General features: G+C 44.9%; 1 protein-coding gene across 1 annotated transcript in view; it reads left to right on the top strand.

Annotated features, from left to right (window-relative positions):
* The window catches only part of ctbs (chitobiase, di-N-acetyl), a 45817-nt gene that overhangs the window by 15880 nt on the left and 4095 nt on the right, over positions 1–25842 (top strand). The window contains exons 2-5 of the mRNA XM_079856799.1: positions 10503–10641; positions 14210–14418; positions 14500–14671; positions 16559–16656. Of these exons, the coding sequence (XP_079712925.1) occupies positions 10503–10641; positions 14210–14418; positions 14500–14671; positions 16559–16656 (618 nt within the window). The remainder of the gene's footprint in view (positions 1–10502; positions 10642–14209; positions 14419–14499; positions 14672–16558; positions 16657–25842) is intronic.

Here is a 25842-nt window from a genome sequence, read left to right on the forward strand (position 1 = left end):
CGCCTAGCAACCACCTAGAATACTCTAGCAACCACCTAGCAACACCATAGCAACCACCCAGAACACCCTAGCAACTGCCTAGCAACCACCCAAAACACCCTAGCAACCGCCTAGCAACCACCCAGAACACCCTAGCAACCACCTAGCAACACCCTAGCAACCACCCAGAACACCCTAGCAACCACCTAGCAACACCCTAGCAACCACCCAGAACACCCTAGCAACCGCCTAGCAACACCCTAGCAACCACCCAAAATACCTTAGCAACTGCCTAGCAACACCCTAGCAACCGCCTAGCAACACCCTAGCAACCGCCTAGCAACACCCTAGCAACCACCCAGAACACCCTAGCAACCACCTAGCAACCACCCAGAATACCCTAGCAACCACCTAGCAACACCCTAGCAACCACCCAGAACACCCTAGCAACCACCTAGCAACACCCTAGCAACCACCCAGAACACCCTAGCAACCGCCTAGCAACACCCTAGCAACCACCCAAAATACCTTAGCAACTGCCTAGCAACACCCTAGCAACCGCCTAGCAACACCCTAGCAACCGCCTAGCAACACCCTAGCAACCACCCAGAACACCCTAGCAACCACCTAGCAACCACCCAGAATACCCTAGCAACCGCCTAGCAACACCATAGCAACCACCCAGAACACCCTAGCAACCGCCTAGCAACCACCCAAAACACCCTAGCAACCACCTAGCAACCACCCAGAATACCCTAGCAACCGCCTTGCAACACCATAACAACCACCCAGAACACCCTAGCAACCACCCAGAATATCCAAAACACCCTAGCAACCGCCTAGCAACCACCCAGAACACCCTAGCAACCAACCCAAATACCCTAGCAACCACCTAGCAACAGCATAGCAACCACCCAGAACACCCTAGCAACCGCCTAGCAACCACCCAAAATACCTTAGCAACCGCCTAGCAACATCATAGCAACCACCCAGAACACCCTAGCAACCGCCTAATAAAAAACTTTCTGGTCCAAACTTTCTCAAGCCAACTTAAAGTTTGTCTCGACGAACTTTAGCATCTAGTTATTATTCCGAGACTAAAATTTCTATATGAAACTCCTCCTAGAGCTTTAACTCTACATACTCCAAACTCGGCTCAGACACTCAAACTGATCTGACTCGCGTTGCTATATCTTTTCAGACTGATCGGACTTACGGTTTTCCTAAAAATGACGATCAAAACTCGGAAAAACTCCCATTGACTTACATTGGGGAGTTCTAAAAATATTTGAATCCAAACTGCCGTTTTCACACACACAGACTCCAAAGGGCCTGACACCCCTGCGTCTCTCCCTCTCTCTCTCCCTCAGAGGATTTATATTATCAAGCAACCAATAAGTAATGGCCTAAAATCTTCATAGCCACACCCTAGCAACCAGTTACAGCACCCTAGCAACCACTAAGAGCTCCCTAGCAACCACCCTAAACCCCCCCAAAAAACTTTTTTTATTTTTTTTTATTTTTTAAAGCAATATTACATTCGTGGCCTTGCGATATTGCTCCATGCTTGTGCCTATTCGGCCATAGGCACGAGGCCGCAGGCCGAGTGCCGTACTGAAGGCACTCGTTATTAACTCCATATAAACCATCTTTGACAACTACCAACCACCTAGTAACACCATAGCAACTACCAAAAATACCTTAGCAACCATCTTGAACACCCTAGCAACATCTAGAAACACTCTAGTAACCACCAAATATACCCTAGCAACCACCCAGAACACCCTAGCAACTGCCTAGCAACCCCCCAGAACACCTAGCAACTGCCTAGCAACCACCCAGAACACCTAGCAAACAGCCAGAACACCCTAGCAACTGCCTAGCAACCACCCAGAACACCTAGCAACTGCCTAGCAACAACCCAGAACACCCTAACAACTGCCTAGCAACACCATAGCAACCACCCAGAACACCCTAGCAACCGCCTAGCAACCACCCCGAACACCCTAGCAACACCATAGCAACCACCCAGAACACCCTAGCAACCGCCTAGCAACCACCCAGAATACCTTAGCAACCACCTAGCAACACCATAGCAACCACCCAGAATACCCTAGCAACCGCCTAGCAACCACCCAAAACACCCTAGCAACCGCCTAGCAACACCATAGCAACCACCCAGAATACCCTAGCAACCGCCTAGCAACCACCCAGAATACCTTAGCAACCGCCTAGCAACACCATAGCAACCACTCAGAACACCCTAGCAACTGCCTAACAACCACCCAGAACACCCTAGCAACCACCCAAAATACCTTAGAACACCCTAGCAACACCATAGCAACCACTCAGAACACCCTAACAACCACCCAAAATACCTTAGAACACCATAGCAACCACCCAGAACATCCTAGCAACCACCCAAAATACCCTAGCAACCGCCTAGCAACCACCCAAAAGACCCTAGCAACCACCCAAAATATCCTAGCAACCGCCTAGCAACCACCCAGAACACCCTAGTAACCACCCAGAACACCCTAGCAACCGCCTAGCAACCAACCAGAACACCCTAGCAACCACCCAAAATACCCTAGCAACCGCCTAGCAACCACGCAGAATACCCTAGCAACCGCCTAGCAACAGCATAGCAACCACCCAGAACACCCTAGCAACCGCCTAGCAACCACCCAGAATACCCTAGCAAACGCCTAGCAACACCATAGCAACCACCCAGAACACCCTAGTAACCGCCTAGCAACACCATAGCAACCACCCAGAACACCCTAGCAACTGCCCAGCAACCACCCAGAATACCCTAGCAACCGCCTAGCAACACCATAGCAACCACCCAGAACACCCTAGCAACCGCCTAGCAACACCATAGTAACCACCCAGAACACCCTAGCAACCGCCTAGCAACACCATAGCAACCACCCAGAACACCCTAGCAACCGCCTAGCAACCACCCAGAATACCTTAGCAACACCATAGCAACCACCCAGAACACCCTAGCAACCGCCTAGCAACACCATAGCAACCACCCAGAACACCCTAGCAACCACCTAGCAACCACCCAGAACACCCTAGCAACCGCCTAGCAACCACCCAGAACACCCTAGCAACCGCCTAGCAACACCATAGCAACCACCCAGAACACCCTAGCAACTGCCTAGCAACCACCCAGAATACCCTAGCCTAGCAACCGCCTAGCAACCACCTAGCAACCACCCATAATACCTTAGCAACCGCCTAGCAACACCTTAGCAACTACCCAGAACACCCTAGCAACCGCCTAGCAAAAAACGTTCTGGTCCAAACTTTCTCAAGCCAACTTAAAGTTTGTCTCGACGAACTTTTGCATCTAGTTATTATTATTCTTCTGAGACTAAAAAAACTAAATTGGATCTCCTCCTAGAGCTTTAACTCTACATACTCCAAATTCGGCTCAGACACTCAAACTGATCTGACTCGAGTTGCTATATCTTTTCAGACTGATCGGACTTACGGTTTTCCTAAAAATGACGATCAAAACTTGAAAAAACTCATTCAAAAACTCCCATTGACTTACATTGGGAGTTCTAAAAAATTCAAACCGACGAAAATTCAAATCAAAACACCTTGAAGACTAAACCAAACTGCCGTTCTATATACTATATGAGCCATTGAGACTCATTTAAACTAATAAACTCTAAACTCATACACTTATAAACTAATTAACTTATAAATTCATGAATTCATAGACTTATGAACTCTTAAACTCATAAATTAATAAACTCTGAACTCTTAAACTCATTTAAACTTATAAACTCTAAACTCATTAAAACTTATAAACTCTAAACTCAAAAACTCTTACACTTATAAACTCATCAGTTTATACACTTATAAACTCTAAACTCATAAACTCTGAGTGTGTGTGTGTGTGTGTGTGTGTGTGTGTTCACACACACACACACACACACACACACACACACACTAAACTCATTTAAACTTAAACTCTAAACTCATTTAAACTTGTAAACTCGTAAACTACTTTAAACTTCAAACCACTTTAAACTTAAGTTTAAAGCTTCCAGCTCCCAAGCAACTCCATAGCAACCACACTTGAGTACCCTAGCAACCGTTTTGCAAGACCTATATCTCTGTATCAGAACATCATATAGAGATGAGGTTTGGCTCTTTTGACTCATGCTAGCAAACAGCACTTCCAACATGCTACACATGCTAGCAGTGAATAGCTACATGCTAATAGCGATTAGTTAAGTGCTAAATCATTCTAAGAACTCTATAAAAACTCCATAGTAACCATCTGTGACAACTACCTACCACCTAGTAACACCATAGCAACCACCCAAAATACCTTAGCAACCGCCCCGAATGCCCTAGCAAGCGCCTAGCAACACCATAGCAACCACCCAAAACACCCTAGCAACAACCTAGCAACCACCCAGAACACCCTAGCAACCGCCTAGCAACCACCCAGAACACCCTAGCAACCACACAAAGTACCTTAGCAACCACCTAGCAACACCCTAGCAACCACCCAAAACACCCTAGCAACACCCTAGCAACCACCCAGAATACCCTAGCAACCACCTAGCAACAGCATAGCAACCACCCAGAACACCCTAGCAACCGCCTAGCAACACCCTAGCAACCACCCAAAATACCTTAGCAACAACCTAGCAACACCATAGCAACCACCCAGAACACCCTAGCAACCGCCTAGCAACCAACCAGAATACCCTAGCAACACCATAGCAACCACCCAGAACACCCTAGCAACCACCTAGCAACACCAGAGCAACCACCCCGAACACCCTAGCAACCAGCCAAAATACCTTAGCAACCGCCTAGCAACACCATAGCAACCACCCAAAATACCCTAGCAACCGCTTAGCAACACCCTAGCAACCGCCTAGCAACCAACCAGAATACCATAGCAACCACCTAGCAACAGCATAGCAACCACCCAGAACACCCTAGCAACCGCCTAGCAACACCCTAGCAACCACCCAAAATACCCTAGCAACCGCTTAGCAAAACCCTAGCAACCACCCAGAACACCCTAGCAACCGCCTAGCAACCAACCAGAACACCCTAGCAACCGCCTAGCAACACCATAGCAACCACCCAGAACACCCTAGCAACCGCCTAGCAACACCCTAGCAACCACCCAAAATACCTTAGCAATACCTAGCAACACCATAGCAACCACCCCGAACACCCTAGCAACCACCCAAAATACCCTAGCAACCGCTTAGCAACACCCTAGCAACACCATAGCAACCAACCAGAATACACTAGCAACCACCCCGAATACCCTAGCAACCAGCCAAAATACCTTAGCAACCGCCTAGCAACACCATAGCAACCACCCAGAACACCCTAGCAACCACCTAGCAACCACCCAGAACACCTTAGCAACCCACTAGAAAACCCCCAACAACTTTTTAACTTTAAACTACTTTAAACTTTAAACTAATTAAAACTTTAAGCTAATTTAAACTTCAAACTAATTTAAACTTTAAACTACTTTCAATTTTAAACTAATTTACTTCAAACTAATTTAAACTTTAGACTAATTTAAACTTTAAACTAATTTAAACTTCAAACTAATTTAAACTTTAGACTAATTTAAACTTTAAACTAAATTAAACTTCAAACTACTTTAATCTTCTAACTACTTTAAACTTCAAACTTTCCAGTACAAACTTTCTCAAGCCAACTTAAAGTTTGTCTCGACGAACTTTTTAATCTAGTTACCTTTATTGCACATAATAGGCTATGTATTTAACGCATGCCATAGTAAAACGTTATTTGAAAATAGACATTATACTGTAATTGTATTCTAATGAATTAGGTCCTTATTATATTCTATATTGACAAAAGTTTTGGGACGTCTGCCTTTACATGCACATTAACTTTAATTACATCCCATTCTTAAAGGGGTGGTTCAGGATTTTCGACATCGGACCTCATTTTCAAGTGAGCCTGGTTGTTATTCATCAGTGGAGACAGTTTTCAAAAAAATTCATCCAGTCCTTACTTTTGGATAGTTCGCCTATGCTAGGCTAGCGCGAGTCAACGGTGCACGCGTTAGCCTGCCATTAAAACAATTTTACCCACTCCACAGTACACCAAAAGCAAATAAATGATAACGCCAGACTATCGATGTAAATGTCTGTTGAGAGAATAATGTTAGAATTCAAACTACACTTGCATCTCAATGATCGCATTACATTTACAGGAACTAGTTTCTCACAGGGGTGCAAACAGCGCGCTTTTCGGCGCCTCCCGCTTTTTTCACGTCAGTTTGACTTGTGTGAATCGTGCAGATCCAAAGAGTTTTTTTTTTAAGGAGGGGGGGGGGGGGGGGGGTTGAGAGGGTCTGATTATAATTTAACCAACAGTAATTCTGGATTGCGTCCACCAACAAGTAAATAGGAAATAAGCGAATCAGAACACTGCGCGCCAAACCAGCAGTATGTGCGCAAGCGTGAACCACTAGTGTTTCTGTCTCACTCTGGATCTGCCACTGCATCACATTTCTCTCTGCGTGGCGTGGAGTGTCCGTTTTTATGTCGGCTCTCATGCTAACTGGTTAGAGCTTGTGTTAGAGCACAATGCCTGCGTGACACACACACTTCTCGAGCCGCGCCGAAACCGCATGCTAGAAATAGAACCGCAACCGACGCCTATTTTTCACGCGACACGCAAGAGTGTTGGAAGTTTTCAGACAAAATAGAAGGCGCAAATACATATTAATAAATTACATTTTGATGCTTGAAAGTCTCTCGGTTTTGACAAATGCATATATAATTGTAATTTAAAAAATAGGCCTAATTATCGATTTTCAAATATTGCCCCTGTCAATAGGCCTACAGAACGAAATATTCTGTAGCCTATTTTGCCGTCAATACTGCCGACGTTGTCTTTGCTGTATCAGGCTATATATATTATGTTTAACATCCAAATGTAGATGGTCTGTCGGCGCACAGAGCCACGCAGTCGCAGACAGCACGTGAAGTCCGTGAACACCGAATTCCCTTTTCTTTCTTATCTATTTGTGTTTGAACAGACATGTGCACGAAAAAATAAGCCAGTGTCCGTCTCAACGAGTTTCCCCGTAAACGCAGTCTAAATAAAACGGATGCGTGTCATTACCGGTATTAGATACGTGCATTCGTCTTAAAGGGACAGCACCCAATATACCTGCAGCTGTTTGTGTCACCAAAGTTAATCAAACAACAAAAGAGAAAGAGAAAAATCACGTTTTGTCAAAAGATAAACTGTATTAATACTTAATACAGTTAATTTACCTGAAAAACATAAAGCACTGCTTTATTTCTCGTGTATTTGTGTTTTATTGTATTTATACTGTATTTGTATTTTGTTTATTAGTTTCTATGAAGATGCACTAGGCCTACCCTACACAATTACCCCAATCATCCTAGAATTATTAATTCTTTACAAAAAGAGCTATTCAAATCATCAGGTAAAATTGTTTTCAGGAAGTAGCAGTAAAGCAAGAAGAAGAAGTGCAAGATAGTTTTTCTAAATTTCATTTGACTCTATGTGCCTATAGGGGTGGGTTGGGGATGGTGGCAATGTAGTATCTGGATATTTGCCGCGGGACGAGGGGCTTCGATTACCTCTCTCTTTTTTGACCATACATGTGTTTGCACCCCTGTTCTCAGCAGCGGCGGAATTTTACTTTGCTCCGGTTAGTACTGCGCCGAAAAGTAAACACAGAACAGAAGCGCACTACAGTCGGGACGTCTAGCTAGCTAGTAGTAGTCTTGGTTGCCTAGGTAACTTAATATCACTCTGCCGCTGCTGTAGACTGTGCTAATAAATACAGGGAACAAAGTATAACTATTGCAATGCGATGAAAGGGTAGTTTGATTTCTAACATTATTCTCTCAACAGACATTTACATCGGTAGTCTGGCGTTATAATTGATTTGCTTTTGGTGTACTGTGGAGTGGGTAAAACTGTTTTTAATGGCAGGCTAACGCGTGCACCGTTGACTCGCGCTAGCCTAGCATAGGCGAACTATCCAAAAGTAAGGACTGGATGAATTTTTTTAAAACTGTCTCCACTGATGAATAACAACCAGGCTCACTTGAAAATGAGGTCCGATGTTGAAAATCCTGAACCACCCCTTTAATCCGTAGGGTTTAATATGGTGTTGGCCCAGCCTTTGCAGCTATAACATCTCCAACTCTTCTAGGAAGGCTTTCCACAAGGTTTAGTTGTGTGTTTATGGGAATTTTTGACTATTCCTCTTGAAGCTCATGTGTGAGGTCAGACACTGATGTTGGATGAGAAGGCCTGGCTCGCAGTCTCTGCTCTAACTCATCCCAAAGGTGTTCTATCGGGTTGAGGTCAGGACTCTGTGCCAGTCAAGTTCCTCCACACCAAACTCGCTCATCCATGTCTTTACGGACCTTGCTTTGTGCACTGGTATGCAGTCATGTTGAAACAGGAACATCCCCAAACTGTTCCCACAAAGTTGGGAGAATGAAATCCAAAATGTCTTGGTATGCTGAAGCATTAGGAGTTCCTTTCACTGGAACTAAGGGGCCAAGCCCAACCCCTTAAAAACAACCCCACACCATAATCCTCCCTCCACCAAACTTAACACTTGGCACAATGCAGTCAGGCAAGTACCGTTCTCCTGGCAACCGCCAAACCCAGACTCGCCCATCGGATCGCCAGACAGAGAAGCGTGATTCGTCACTCCAGAGAATACGTCTCCACTGCTCTAGAGTCCAGTAGCGGCGTGCTTTACACCACTGCATCCCACGCTTTGCATTGCACTTGTTAATGTAAGGCTTGGATGCAGCTGTTCGGCTATGGAAACCCATTCCATAAAGCTCTAAGCACTGTTCTTGAGCTAATCTGAAGGCCACACAAAGTTTGGAGGTCTGTAGCTGACTCTGCAGAAAGTTGGCGACTTCTGCGCACTGTCGCCTCAGCATGCACTGACCCCGCTCTCTGATTTTACGTGGCCTACCACTTTGTGGCGGAGTTGCTGTTGTTCCCAATTGCTTCCACTTTGTAATAATACTACTAACAGTTGACCATGGAATATTTAGTAGTGAGGAAATTTCACGAATGAACTTATTGCACAGGTGGCAACCTATCACGGTACCACGCTTGAATTCACTGAGCTCCTGAAAGCGACCCATTCTTTCACAAATGTTTGTAGAAGCAGTCTGGAGGCCCAGGTGCTTGATTTTATACAACTGTGGCCATGGAAGTGATTGGAATACCTGAATTCAGTTATTTGGAGGGCTGTCCCAATACTTTTGGCAATATTGTGTATGTCTTTGGCTGAACTTTACCATAGTCCAATATTACATTAACATTATAATAATAATTTTAAATTAGGAATGCTTATCAAAACTTAAATAAAGAACACAAAACATAACTTTTTCTGCATCATCAAAATCCATAAAGTCAGTCCTGTCACACCACGGTCAGTCCTGTCTCGCAGGAAATTATGACATAAAAGTGTACTATTTGAGGAAATATTGATGAATTAATCTATTTAACTGTGTAGATGAAGGTGGGGGTATATATCCACTTCTATGTTTTGTAAAAATCTCCTATGTAAAGGTAGTTATTTTACAACTATATGAGTGCCTGGCGGGTATTCTGTGATTTTGTGTACTACAGTTGACCGAAAAGTTACTTATATTTCTTAAAGGAATTACAAAACCATGTTAGATACAATCAGGGACATGTAATCAATAAGAAAATGCTATTTGTATCAAATAAATTAATTAGGAAACAATTCTAACATATACAAATTTGTCTGTGACAGGGCCTGACATTTTAGGGGTGAAATGCATATAAAAAAATATTTTATTCAATCATAAAAACATGCTGAGATGGCATGATATGTGTTTCTCATAGTTTAACATATCCTCCATATCACTCAACGTTCAGATTTAAGAATAAGATAATTTTTCCCCCAAGATTTTTTTTTTGTGGAAATGTATGTTTCTGGTAGAATGTCCCTTGTATTGCCTTAGTTTCCAACAAATGTCATGATTAAATGGTGGATATAACATTGTATCTATAATGTATATATAAAAAAAAAAAGAAAAATTAGGCTACCACTCGTATGTCCTGTGAAATCCGTGCTTGCAAAGTCTGTGCATGAAATCCATTCTGCATGATCCTCTAACATTGTCAGGGTCTGAATCAGGCTCGAATTGGTTTGAAATTGAGGCTATCCTCAATATTTACACTAGATAAGAACTTGTGAAAACAATCAATCATGAAAACATATCCTAGCACACCCCAAAAACAAAATCAAAACTTTGTGAAAGGGCATAATAGGATCCCTTTACATTTATTTAAGGTTATTTTTTTGTCTGAGTAAAATACACTGATTATAATAATGTATTGTGATAAAAACAATAATCTCTTATAAAAAAAAAAAGAAAAAAAAACTCTTATCTTTATTCTAGAAAGCTGTCTAACACAAACAGTTAATGCATCTTTTCCAGGTTTTTGTATTTGATGTTGGGAAAAAGGCTTGGAAGTTTTATGACTGGACGAAAGTTACAACAGTTGCAGCTTTTGGGCAATATGATGCTGAACTCATGTGTTATGCTCACTCTAAAGGAGCTCGGTTGGTCCTGAAAGGTAGGATTTGACTGGACATAATAGCAAAGTATTTTATAAGCATTTTGTAGCCTACACTGTAAAACCTTGCTGTAAAAAAATGGCCAAATTCTGACAGTAACATACCATTTTCAATTAAAACAGTAATATACCGTAGAAAATAATGCATTCTGGGCAATCTTTGTCATTTTCGAGAAAATAGCCTACAGGAATATACTGGGAATTAACAACGCTCAAAGTCGACACTTAGAGGCTGTTCCAAACCACACCCTATACCCTCATTCACCATTCCCTACAATAGTTTACTAATATAGTCCACTTGACAGAGTGAATGAAAAGAAGTGAGTGAATTCAGACACTGATGAAACACCTGATAAGCAGAATCACTTAAGGAAATAGAAACAAGAGGAGAAAAAAGAGAAACACAAGAACTACAACTGACTTCCAGTTTACAGACCAGTTTAAAGGTGCACTAAGTAACTTTTTTACCTTAACCGAACAGCTTCGGAGTCATTGGAATAGTTATGACTTTTTTCGGGTTGAATGGTGGTCGTCGCGCATCCCCCGAGCGCCTGTGAGCGGAAAAACCACCCTTGCAACTTTGGACTGGCGGGTCGCGTCAGGAAGTATCGCGTGATATCAGGTCTCGCGATGTAACAAATTGCTTTACGGCACTGCACACAAAGCTAGGAAAGCTTTGTCGGAGGACGAAAGAAAGGAAACGGCAGACTGACCGAGCAAGGAGTCAGACTCGAGTAAATATCGTTCTTGTTGATGGACTAGTAGACATCTTCAGAGGTTATCTGTGCCTGTTCGATGTTCGACGCTTTGTAACGCGTTCTGTCAGAAGGAGAAATAGGGATAGCTCACAGATGAAGTTATTACCGAGAGCCAGACAGACTCACGGAGGCGATTGGCATCTCACAACTTGCACTTTATTCCAAAGTCGAACTCGTGTAACTGTCTGTCACCCGTTCTACCATCCACATCTTTACTTGATAAACAAAAGTAGGATAAGAATGAGCATCAAACTGAAATAACCCGCATACGGGTGTTCGAGGTGCACATGATACAACACAGACTGCCGACGACAGTTAAACAGGGCGCGCGCAGCTCTTAAAGGGGCCACACCTTATTTCCACTCATTACAGCTTCCATCCTATTGAACAGGTACCGGTATAGAGGGCGGAAGGGATCAGGCCGTGAGTGCAGAGACGGCTCTGCGCGAGTGCTATTTACGACAGTAACGTTAAATACAAGTACTCCACAGCGACTCTAGGGGTCGCTGTTTGACAAAAACGGAAAGCTGCATAGTGTGCCTTTAACATTAGGCTAAGTTCCTGTTGAGAATTAATAGGGATTTATTTGTTGATGTTTTATTGAAAATAATAAAGTTTGTTTATTATTATGGTGATCAGTGTTTGCTTTAGTTTGGCTCATTTGTTTTTCTCTGGCTGCTGTACAGTGAGTTTATTAAGCACATTTTTTTCAAAAGCCAAGAGGAAGTTGATCAGGTGTTTTTGGCTGTTGTGACGATGCCATAATCGTGACTTTCTGATTCACCGATTTCCTCCTGTGTCTAATCTTTGATTTTATGTGTATTTTAATTTTATATTTCTTGATTATAGTATCTCTGTGATTCTACAGCATGAGATCCAGCAATGTTTCAGTAATAGGTTATTTTGAAGAACAATGAAATCAAAATTCAGCTCACACAGACATCAACAATCAGCATAGGAATCTCAACAATGGTGACAATCAAGTTTCATGTCGCAATGCATGCTGGTTGCCAGCATAGAACAAAACTCAGAACATGCACTGCAGCATGAATAAATTATGCTGCTGAATGTTCTTTTTTTATTGCCACCATTGTTGAGATTCATGTGCTGATTTTGATATTTGTCTAAATTATACTGTAGCTTTTTTTTTATGTGTTTTAGAAAATAATTTTTTTAAATTATAACTGATTGCTGTTGGAACTTATGCTGTAGTTTCACAGTGGTGGTAATGTACAATTTACGTGAGTTAATGTAATCCTTTTGATAAGGGATGAGATCTCTGGATGAGATTGTGAATCAAGAGACTATATGATGGTTATGTCATCATCAATACATAAATATCAGCATTCAATGATTATCATAATTTTGTTTTGCCATAAAAAATGTGCTTTGCAAAAACACAGTTTAAGCAACCGAAAAAAAAAGAAACCTGATGTTAAAAAGTCAAGGGTCAAGAGCCCAACTAAAACAAACACTGTTACCCATAAAGGTCACATCAAAACAAACCTTTTCAATTAAACATCAACATCTAAACCTCTGTTAATTCCCAATAAGAGCTTCTGTAGACATATGACAGAAATTAAGTCAAACTGGTAAGTGTAATAATAGGTAATGGCTGGAAGTCAGTTGTAGTTCTTGTGTTTCTGCTCGTCTCTTCGCTTTTTTTCTGTTTTGTTGTTCCTCTACTTCAGTGATTCTACTTATTAACAGCAGGTGTTCATCACTAATGCTCAACAATCACTTACATATTCACTTAATTATCTCACTACAACACTACGTCAATGTTAATTTTTCTTTTTGTAGTGACACACCCATGAAATGCATTTAACAGTAATAAAATGTAAGACATTATATAATTAAAAAACATGATATATGCCAGTAGTTTACCATAAAATTGAGTTTTGTGGGTTACCATTGTGCTGAAGAGTAGAGTCTGTGCTTCAGTCCAGGGCAAGATCAAGAAACTGATAATATGCTGCATGTTGCTTTATTTAAAAGGCAGTGACTGTGTTGTTGCTGATCCAGTGAAAATCACTTTATTTAAAACTTTTTTTTTTATGTGGACTCAAATGAAATAAGTACACAGTAATAATATGCTCACATTATTAGTGCATTATAAATATTAATTTATAAAATGAATGGCAGGTGGCCAATTAAAGGCAGTTAGTTTTTGCAAATGAAATTAGTTAACTCGAGTTTTAATTTAGTAACATACTGTAAAGTAGATTACAGTAAAGAACTGTACAATTAAAAGTAAATTACTGGCAACATTTTAATTTACAGGTCAAAGTTTTACAGTGTACATTTCAAATCATACAATGTTTTAAATTTTTTTTAACAACATGTTGCGCTTACCCTTGCAAAACCCACTACCATGTTTCTGGAGTATTGTGCGTTATTGCCAGGGATTTTCTATGTAGTTGTTATAGTGTAATAGGGCTATTCCGTTTGATTGCTTATTGCCCCAATTCAAAACAGCCACCCACTATTATCTGTAATATTCTAGTCTTTAGATATGGCCTGGGTCCTTCCTCTATGGGATAAGTCTATGGGATTATTTTTTTACTTGTTTTGTTGTTTTATGCCAAAATCAAACCCTTAGAAAGTATAACACACATATTCTCAAGAAGCCACATGATTTGGGGTATCATTCTTGCCTTTAGCAGAAAGGGTACTAGGGGTATATATGTGCCAAATTTCAATACTTAAGGTTGGGGGTTTCTTCAAATCACTAACCCAAAGTATGAGCCATAGTAAAAGTGATTTGATCACTGATCAAATTGACATGATTGATGAAATGTTCTTCACAGGAGATGTACCACTCACAGATATTGTGGATCCAGTAAATAGGACAGCTTGGATCCAGGCAAAGGTCAAGTTGGCAAAGAGTCAGTTTATGGATGGAATAAACCTAGACGTTGAGCAGGCAGTGCAGACCGGTACCCCTGAATACTATGCTTTGACAGCCCTCGTCAAGGAAACCACTGAAAGTTTCCACACAGAGATCCCAGGCTCTCAGGTAAAACAGCACATCTGACAATGATGCCATATAGGCACTTTCAAAGCCCCTGACAAACTGTCTTCTCATCTTGAATCATAGGTATCATTTGATGTGGCTTGGTCGCCCAAATGCATCGATAAGCGTTGCTATGATTACCTTGGCATTGCCGATTCATGTGATCTCTTGTTTGTTATGTCCTATGATGAGCAAAGCCAGATCTGGGGTGATTGTATAGCCATGGCCAATAGCCCCTTCAATCAGACATTGTCAGGTAAGTGATTTAAAAATAAAAAACTTCGCCCATTTGGTTTTTGAAAATTTGATCTCATGCAAATGTATAGTTCCCTCCATCAGGGAATGGAGGTTATAATAGTAACCAAGTGTCACAGTGTCTGGTTTGGGTTTCCCTGGGTAACCACTTAGGTGGTCCTCTTCCACGGTGTCATTCACTCATTTAATTACATTTCCCATCATCCTGTTCTGTCACTCATTGATCATTACACACAGCTGTTTCCCGTCACCTTGTTTGTATCTGTGTATATATACCCTGTCTGTTTCAGTGTTTGTCATGGAGTCCTTGTTTGATGTCCGCGTACTTCCATGTTTTCGTGCCTGTATTGTTTCGTGTTTTCTGGACTGCCTTTGTTGGATTTTGACCTTTTGCCTGACTTGGATTATGATTACGGATTACCCTAATAAATTGCTATTGGATCTTACCTACCTGTTTGTGTGCGTTCCGTGACAGAAGGACTCCATCATTTAAAGATCCAGCATTATGGGGTTTCGTATCCTTCCCCCCAACATAGAGAAGGAGAGGAGGGGACGAGTGCAAAATTTGATGGCCCTACGCCAGCAGGGCCAGACGGTGGGTTGTCTGGCTCAGACATTTTTGACTCTTTCAGGAGGCATGGGATATAATGGTGCAGCTTTGAAAGACTTTTTTAATTGCTGCTTTGATGATCCCTTGCCAGCCTGGGAAATGAGGGGACTGGAGATATTGGACTTTGACGGCTTTGTCGGATATCTTCATTCCTGCAGCAGGTGGGATATTTCAGTTGGGCTTAGATTTCCAGAAGGAGTGGCCGACTCGTCGCCGGTGTCACCAGACAAGATAGCTTCCACACTGGAGCTTCCAACCGCCATTCCACCGCCTCACCCTTCCAAATGTTGGTGAAGGAGGAGGAAGCAGGCGTCCACCGTCCCTAAGAACAGGGAGGTTGTCACGTCTGCCGACCCAGAGACTGTTCTGGTCACGTCTGCCGATCCAGAGACTCTTCACGTCACGTCTGCCGATCCAGAGACTGTTCACGTCACGCCGATCCAGAGACTGTTCACGTCACGTCTGCCGATCCAGAGACTGTTCACGTCACATATGCCGAGCCTGTGTCTCCGGACAAGATGGCCGCCGCCGAGCCTGTGTCTCCGGACAAGATGGCCGCCGCCGAGCCTGTGTCTCCGGACAAGATGGCCGCCCTACCGGCCCGCCCGAGCTGCTCGCCCTGCCTGCCCCGCCCCAGCTGCTCGCCCTGCCGGCCCCGCCCCAGCTGCTCGCCCTGGCCGCCGGCTAAGCCGTCGCCCCCTGTTCCTGTTCCCCTTCATGGACCTGGCCCCCCATCCCTCCCCTGATCCTCCACCGTTCCACCTCCCTCCTGGACTTGTTTTGTAGTTGTGTCTTGGAGCTGGTAGCTGCTCCGTAGAGGGGGGGTTATGTCACAGTGTCTGGTTTGGGTTTCCCTGGGTAACCACTAGAGGTCCTCTTTCACGGTGTCATTCACTCATTTAACTACATTTCCCATCATCCTGTTCTGTCACTCATTGATCATTACACAGCTGTTTCCCGTCACCTTGTTTGTATCTGTGTATATATACCCTGTCTGTTTCAGTGTTTGTCATGGAGTCCTTGTTTGATGTCTGCGCACTTCCATGTTTCCGTGCCTGTATTGTTTCGTGTTTTCTGGACTGCCTTTGTTGGATTTTGACCTTTTGCCTGACTTGGATTATGATTACGGCTTACCATAATAAATTGCTATTGGATCTTACCTACCTGTTTGTGTACGTTCCGTGACACCAAGATGTTGTTTTGACCATAACATTATAAATCATGTTTTATGTTTCCATTTTAAAATGCACACCTGAAGTTAAGACATATGTCTTTCAGCCTATGAACAATACATCAGCATGAACATAGAGTCAAAGAAACTTGTGATGGGTGTTCCATGGTATGGTTATGACTACAGCTGCCTACATTTTTCAGTGGTAAGCAATTTATTTTCATTATTTTCAGTACTTTATTGAAAATGACATGCAGTACTAGGGCTTTTCGATATAGGCAATGCGATGTAATGCAATAAACTAATAAACATGTCAAATCAATTGGTAATTAAACACCAATCTGAAAAAGTATGCTTTCTCAACAAAGTTGGCAAACGAAAGCTCACAGAAATGCGAAAATGGTCTCATTTGAAAGAACTTGCTTTGCGAAAAGGGTGAAGTATAACTATACTTGCAGAGTTTTTTTTTTTTTTTTTTTTTTGCAAACACTGCTCAGCTTGTTGTGCTTGGATTGACCAGAGAGGTCTGTTATAATTCCTTTTTGAGTAGCCACTGTGATTTGCTTATCACTTCTCATTGAATGTAGCATTCATTTCTAAATACTCGTAAACAACCCTCCTTGTTTTGGCACCATATCATCTTCTGCACCTGCAGTGATTGTGATTTCTTTCACCACTGATGTCGAAATTGTACGGAACTTAGGTTGTACAAAAGTGTATGACTTTTATAGTTTTTTTATGTTGATGTTTAGGTTGTAAGTTTTTTTTACAACCTAGATCATATGACAATTGTGCCATTTCGCAGGACTGATTAGGACTTCTGTTGAGACTGGATTGGGCCTAACATACAAAGACATATAAGTATATTCTGAAGTATTCTGAATTGTGATGAATAGTGGTTGACCAATATTGTTTTTTTGATGCCAATGCCGATATCTTAGAGAGTAAAAAGGAAGTAAACATTGTAACCAACAGGGCACTGGGTTTGTGTGCACTGGGAATCTTTTTTTTTCTTTTTTCTTCTTCATATAAAGGTAACACTAATTTGACATACAGCACACACAGTGAAAATGACATGATTGTATGACAGAGTGGGTAATTGAGGGTAACCGTGCGTCTCCAGTGAAACTGAACTCTCCTGTCCGTATTTAATTAACATGGACCAACCATCAACGAACACGTTCTTGCAGGCTACAAATGCGCACTTCAGAATATCTGACAGCTGGGTTCGACTAAGTCTGCAAGATTTGTGAAATTAAATGTTTATTAGATATTCAAAAATGTATTTAAATAATATAAATGTGCATTTGCTGATGGTAAATGAGAAAGTATTATAGTGTTTGTCTTTCTGTTACTAATAATATAATAATGAATTAATACTTATAACTAATGAAGACGGAGAATGGGATCGCTGTATGCTCAAGTGCTGCTGTTCTCTGATCTCTGATAAAAGGCCACTCTTTAATGTGCAGTTTTATCACACAGCACAATGCCACAGATGTCGCAAGATTTGAGGGAGCGTGCAATTGGCATGCTGACTGCAGGAATGCCCACCAGAGCTGTTGCCCGTGAATTGAATGTTAATTTTTCTACCATAAGCCGTCTCCAAAGGCGTTTCAGAGAATTTGGCAGTACATCCAACCGGCCTCACAACCGCAGACCACGTGTAACCAACCACACCAGCCCAGGACCTCCACATCCAGCATCTTCACCTCCAAGATTGTCTGAGACCAGCCACCCGGACAGCTGCTGCAACAATCGGTTTGCATAACCAAAAAATTTCTGCACAAACTGTCAGAAACCGTCTCAGGGAAGCTCATCTGCATGCTCGTCGTCCTCATCAGGGTCTCGACCTGACTGCAGTTCGTCGTCGTAACCGACTTGAGTGGGCAAATGCTCACATTCGATGCCGTCTGGCCCTTTGGAGAGGTGTTCTCTTCACGGATGAATCCCGGTTTTCACTGTACAGGGCAGATGGCAGACAGCGTGTAAGGCGTCATGTGGGTGAGCGGTTTGCTGATGTCAACGTTGTGGATGGAGTGGCCCATGGTGGCGGTGGGGTTATGGTATGGGCAGGCGCATGTTATGGACAACAAACACAGGTGCATTTTATTGATGGCATTTTGAATGCACAGAAATACCGTGATGAGATCCTGAGGCCCATTGTTGTGCCATTCATCCACGACCATCACCTCATGTTGCAGCATAATAATGCATGGCCCCATGTTACAAGGATCTGTGCACAATTACTGGAAGCTGAAAACATCCCAGTTCTTGCATGGTCAGCATACTCACCGGATATGTCACCCATTGAGCATGTTTGGGATGCTCTGGATCGGCGTATGTGACAGTGTGTTCCAGGTCTTGCCAATATCCAGCAACTTCGCACAGCCATTGAGGAGGAGTGGACCAACATTCCACAGGCCACAATCAACAACCTGATCTACTCTATGCAAAGGAGATGTGGTGCACTGCATGAGGCAAATGGTGGTCACACCAGATACTGACTGTTTTTCGGACCCCCCCAATACAGTAAAACTGCACATTTTAGAGTGGCCTTTTATTGTGGCCAGCCTAAGGCACACCTGTGCAATAATCATGCTGTCTAATCAGCATCATGATGTGCCACACCTGTGAGGTGGATGGATTATCTCGGCAAAGGATTTGATAACAATATTTGAGAGAAATAGGCCTTTTGTGTACATAGAAAAAGTCTTAGATCTGTGTGTTGCGTTTATAATTTTGTTCAGTGTGTGTATACACTCACCTAAAGGATTATTAGGAACACCTGTTCAATTTCTCATTAATGCAATTATCTAATCAACCAATCACATGGCAGTTGCTTCAATGCATTTAGGGGTGTGGTCCTGGTCAAGACAATCTCCTGAACTCCAAACTGAATGTCAGAATGGGAAAGAAAGGTGATTTAAGCAATTTTGAGCGTGGCATGGTTGTTGGTGCCAGACGGGCCGGTCTGAGTATTTCACAATCTGCTCAGTTACTGGGATTTTCACACACAACCATTTGTAGGGTTTACAAAGAATGGTGTGAAAAGGGAAAAACATCCAGTATGTGGCAGTCCTGTGGGCGAAAATGCCTTGTTGATGCTAGAGGTCAGAGGAGAATGGGCCGACTGATTCAAGCTGATAGAAGAGCAACTTTGACTGAAATAACCACTCGTTACAACCGAGGTATGCAGCAAAGCATTTGTGAAGCCACAACACGCACAACCTTGAGGCGGATGGGCTACAACAGCAGAAGACCCCACCGGGTACCACTCATCTCCACTACAAATAGGAAAAAGAGGCTACAATTTGCACGAGCTCACCAAAATTGGACAGTTGAAGACTGGAAAAATGTTGCCTGGTCTGATGAGTCTCGATTTCTGTTGAGACATTCAGATGGTAGAGTCAGAATTTGGCGTAAACAGAATGAGAACATGGATCCATCATGCCTTGTTACCACTGTGCAGGCTGGTGGTGATGGTGTAATGGTGTGGGGGTGTGGCGAGGGGGGCGTGGTTTTGCGAAGTCTGTAGCAGGAGAGAAAGGAGGGGGCCGATCGGTGAGTAAGTAGGTCAAGTGCAAAATGATGAACACCTGTGTCTGATTGCAGTGATTGGCGTGGAGAGACCGGATATAAGCTGGCATTCGGGAGGAGGAGAGAGAGAGTTGGACTGAAACCTCACTGAGCGTCTGTGTCTTTTGAGTGGAAGCTGTCTTGTTGTTTTGTTTCTTGTTAAGCTGTGCGTGGCACGGTGAATGCGCTACGTGCGCCCTTTTTGTTTGTTTACTTTTATTTATAATAAACTGAGTGTTTCAGTCACGCCGACCCCTGTCTTCTTCCTTCCTTACCCATACGAACATTGAACCTTATTACACTGGTGCCGAATCCCGGGAAGGAAGAAGATCGCCGCCGCCATGCAGACTCCGCCAGGAACGCCATTTGCGGACATCATCCAATCGCTCGCGGGTCTTCACCAAGAACATCACCAACATCTGCTGGCCATAAAAGAGGAGCAGGACAAACGGTTCGAGGCGCTCCTCCGTGGCCAGCATGAAGACCGCGAGCTGTTCCGGAGCTGGATAGACCGGGAGGTTAGGGCCGTCCCCCCAACATACAAAGACTCGTCCTCGCCGATACCTCTCAATAAAATGGGTCCCCAGGATGATCCGGAGGCATTCCTGGAGCTGTTTGAGAGGTCGGCTGAGGACCGGGGATGGCCCTCGACGGACTGGCCAATGCGGCTGATACCCCTGCTGTCAGGAGAGGCGCAGGTGGCCGCTCACCAACTGCCAGTCCAGAATCTCCTGGTCTATCAGGATCTCAAGCGGGCCATTCTTCAGCGGGTTGGCCGGACTCCAGAGCAACATCGGCAGAGGTTCAGGACACTGAACCTTGAGGAGTCTGGCCGACCCTTCATCATGGCCCAACAGCTCCGGGACTCCTGCCGCAAGTGGCTGATGGCCGACGAAAGCGACGTCGAGGAAATCATCGACCGTGTGGTACTGGAGCAGTTCGTGGCGCGGTTGCCACGGGAGACTGCACAGTGGGTCCAGTGCCACCGCCCGACGTCGCTGAACCAGGCCATCCAGCTGGCGGAGGACCAAATGGTGGCGTGCCCGGGGGTCGGCGAACCCCTACCATCTGCTTCTCTCTCTCTCTCTCTTTTTAACCCCTCTCCTAAGCCCTCTCCCCTTCCCAGGTATCGGGGAAACCTCCCACCGAGGCCAGCTCCAAGGTGGAGGACAGGGGGAACCGCGGAGCCGGTAGCTTCCCCCAGGCCTCTTCCCCGGGGAGGGGGCCCATCGAGGGGGGGATTCCCTCCACAGGCGGCGCTACCTCTCTCTCCACGCCAATCCCTTGACCCGCTTCCTGCCACTGGAGCGGCGGGGAAGCCCGGGCCGGCTTGTTGGCGCTGTGGGGACCCGGGTCATTTTATCGACCGGTGTCCGGTGATGGAGGTGGGGACGCTGATCCGGGTCCCCGACGCGCCGCAAGCTGCCCCTGATCAAGCTGGCCTGTACCAAATACCCGTGAGTATAAAGGGGGGTACTTTTCAGGCTCTGGGGGATTCAGGCTGTAACCAAACCTCTGTCCACCAAAGCCTGATTCAACCTAAAGCATTGGATAATAGCCGCATGGTTAAGGTACGGTGTGTGCACGGGGAAGTGGTGAATTATCCGTTAATGCCTGTGGATATTCAATTTAGGGGACAAAAGCATAGTGTGGAGGTGGCGATTAACCCGCACCTCCGGCATCCGCTGATTTTGGGGACAGATTGGCCAGCATTTAATGAGTTATTGGGTCATTTATGTGCGGATGCTTCTTGGGTAAAAAAGGATAAGGGGAAGGTGGCGATTGCTCAGTTGGGAGAAGCTGATCCGGAACCTCTGGGTACTGGTTCAGGGGAACGGAGTGCACTGGAGAGAACCATTCTCACAGAGCGCGATGATTTTCCCCTGGAACAGTCCCAGGATGACACGCTGAAACATGCCTTTGATCAGGTTCGCTCTATCGACGGCCAGCTTCTCCACACGGACCAACCACTCACCTATCCGTATTTTGCAATCCTAAAAGATAAGTTGTATCGGGTAACCCAAGATGCCCAATCAAAGCAGGATACAACTCAGTTGTTGGTACCTAAAAGCCGTTGGGAAATGCTTTTCCAGACGGCTCATTCTAATCCAATGGCGGGGCATTTAGGACAAACAGCGACACTTAACCGTCTCATGGCCCGGTTCTTTTGGCCGGGCATTCACGAGAATGTACGCAAGTGGTGTGCGTCTTGTCGTGAATGTCAGTTGGTGAATCCACCGGCCAACCCAAAAGCACCATTGTGCCCTATTCCGCTGATGCAGGTCCCCTTCGAACGAATTGGTATGGACCTCATCGGGCCATTAGAACGGTCAGCACGGGGACATCGCTTTGCTTTAGTCCTGGTGGACTACGCAACGCGATATCCTGAAGCAGTTCCGCTTCGCAATATTTCCGCAAATAGCGTGGCGAGCGCTCTGTTTCAATTAATCTCCCGGGTGGGAATCCCGAAAGAGATTCTCACCGATCAAGGCACGGCGTTTATGTCACGAACGATACGCGAACTTTACGGATTATTGGGCATTAAATCGATCCGGACCAGTGTCTATCACCCACAAACAGACGGGCTGGTCGAACGATTTAACCGCACTTTGAAATCCATGATTCGAAAGTTCGTACAAGAAGACGCCAAAAATTGGGACCGGTGGTTAGAACCCCTCTTGTTCGCTGTACGGGAGGTCCCGCAAGCCTCCACGGGGTTTTCCCCCTTCGAGCTTCTCTATGGGCGTCAGCCCCGCGGGGTGTTAGATGTCCTTAGGAAAACTTGGGAGGACGGACCTTCAGCTAGTAAAAATGAAATTCAGTATGTCCTGGACCTGAGAACAAAACTCCACACTTTGGGGCGGCTGTCACGGGAGAATTTGTTACAGGCTCAGGACAAGCAAAGTCGGCTGTACAACAGGGGGGCTAGACTGCGTCAATTTACACCGGGAGAGAAAGTGCTTGTATTACTTCCTACCTCTAGCTCAAAATTACTCGCAAAGTGGCAAGGACCTTTTGAGGTTACGCGGCGAATTGGAGATCTCAACTATGAGGTAATACGAACAGATAGGGGCGGAGCACATCAAATTTACCACCTCAACCTGCTTAAAAAATGGTCTGAGGTGGAATCAGTGATGCTGGCGATGGTGGTGAGCGGAGAGGAGGATCTCGGTCCAGAGGCGAATGTCAAAACAAAATCTCTCGCCCTGGCCGCTGGGGGAGACCACCTCTCACCATCCCAGCTCACTGATGTGCATAATTTACAAGCAGATTTTGCTGATGTGTTCTCGCCCCTGCCTGGTCGAACGGACCTCATTCAGCACCACGTTGAGACAGAGCCGGGCGTGGTGGTTCGCAGCCGGCCGTATCGACTGCCAGAGCACAAAAAGAAAGTTGTGCAAAGCGAATTAGAGTCGATGCTAGAGTTGGGAGTAATAGAAGAATCTAACAGTGACTGGGCGAGCCCGATAGTTTTAGTTCCTAAAACGGACGGCTCGATTCGGTTCTGTGTAGATTACAGGAAGGTGAATGCTGTGTCGAAGTTCGACGCTTATCCAATGCCAAGGGTTGACGAATTGCTTGATCGGCTGGGTACTGCTCGATTTTATTCGACATTGGACTTAACTAAAGGATATTGGCAGATCCCCTTATCTCCATTATCCAAAGAAAAAACAGCTTTCACCACGCCGTTTGGGTTACACCAATTTGTCACGCTTCCTTTCGGGTTGTTCGGGGCTCCGGCAACGTTTCAGCGTCTGATGGACAGGATTCTCCGACCGCACGCTGCATATGCCGCTGCCTACTTGGATGATATCATCATCTTTAGTGGTGACTGGCAGCGTCATATGCAGCAGGTGCGGGCTGTCCTGAAGACGCTGAGACGAGCTGGGCTCACGGCCAACCCGAAGAAGTGTGCAATTGGGCGGGTGGAAGTAAGATATCTGGGCTTCCACTTGGGTCATGGGCAAGTGCGTCCCCAAATTGATAAGACAGCAGCGGTTGCGACTTGTCCGAGACCCAAGACCAAAAAGGAGGTTAGACAGTTCCTGGGGCTGGCGGGTTATTACAGAAGGTTTGTGCCTAATTATTCGGACCTCGCCAGCCCGCTGACTGATCTAACTAAAAAGGAGGTACCAGATACGGTCCAGTGGACGGAGCAGTGTCAGCGGGCTTTTACCCAGATAAAGGCTGCTTTATGTGGCGGACCGCTTTTACATGCCCCTGACTTTTCTCTCCCTTTCATACTACAGACCGACGCGTCGGACAGGGGGATGGGCGCGGTCCTGTCCCAGGAGGTGGAGGGTGAGGAGCGGCCGGTGCTGTACATCAGTCGGAAGCTCTCTAAGAGAGAGACGGTGTACAGCACCATAGAGAAGGAGTGTTTGGCCATCAGATGGGCCGTTCTCACCCTTCGCTACTACCTCTTGGGACGGGAGTTCACCCTCTGTTCGGACCACGCTCCCCTGCAGTGGCTCCACCGCATGAAGGATACCAACGCGCGGATCACTCGTTGGTATCTCGCTTTACAGCCTTTTAAGTTCAAGGTGATCCACAGGCCGGGTGTACAGATGGTTGTGGCTGACTTCCTCTCCAGGAGGAGGGGGGGGGAGGCTGCAGGCCGGATGGCTCCCCGGCCTGAGTCGGGCGGTGGGGGTATGTGGCGAGGGGGGCGTGGTTTTGCGAAGTCTGTAGCAGGAGAGAAAGGAGGGGGCCGATCGGTGAGTAAGTAGGTCAAGTGCAAAATGATGAACACCTGTGTCTGATTGCAGTGATTGGCGTGGAGAGACCGGATATAAGCTGGCATTCGGGAGGAGGAGAGAGAGAGTTGGACTGAAACCTCACTGAGCGTCTGTGTCTTTTGAGTGGAAGCTGTCTTGTTGTTTTGTTTCTTGTTAAGCTGTGCGTGGCACGGTGAATGCGCTACGTGCGCCCTTTTTGTTTGTTTACTTTTATTTATAATAAACTGAGTGTTTCAGTCACGCCGACCCCTGTCTTCTTCCTTCCTTACCCATACGAACATTGAACCTTATTACAGGGGGATGTTTTCTTGGCACAGTTTAGGCCCCTTAGTGCCAATTGGGCATCGTTTAAATGCCACAGCCTACCTGAGCATTGTTTCTGACCATGTCCATTCCTTTATGACCACCATGTACCCATCCTCTGATGGCTACTTCCAGCAGGATAATGCACCATGTCACAAAGCTTGAATCATTTCAAATTGGTTTCTTGAACATGACAATGAGTTCACTGTACTAAAATGGCCCCCACAGTCACCAGATCTCAACCCAATAGAGCATCTTTGGGATGTGGTGGAACGGGAGCTTCGTGCCCTGGATGTGCATCCCACAAATCTCCATCAACTGCAAGATGCTATCCTATCAATATGGGCCAACATTTCTAAAGAATGCTTTCAGCACCTTGTTGAATCAATGCCTCGTAGAATTAAGGCAGTTCTGAAGGCGAAAGGGGGTCAAACACAGTATTAGTATGGTGTTCCTAATAATCCTTTAGGTGAGTGTATATATATGTATATGTGTGTGTGTGTATATACAGTGAGGAAAATAAGTATTTGAACACCCTGCTATTTTGCAAGTTCTCCTACTTGGAAATCATGGCGGGGTCTGAAATTGTCATCGTAGGTGCATGTCCACTGTGAAAGACATAATCTAAAAAAAAAAATCCAGAAATCACAATGTATGATTTTTTAACTATTTATTTGTATGATACAGCTGCAAATAAGTATTTGAACACCTGTCTATCAGCTAGAATTCTGACCCTCAAAGACCTGTTAGTCTGCCTTTAAAATGTCCAC

The sequence above is a fragment of the Squalius cephalus genome, assembly GCF_949319135.1.
Source record: "Squalius cephalus genome assembly, chromosome: 22".
Lineage (NCBI taxonomy): Eukaryota > Metazoa > Chordata > Actinopteri > Cypriniformes > Leuciscidae > Squalius > Squalius cephalus.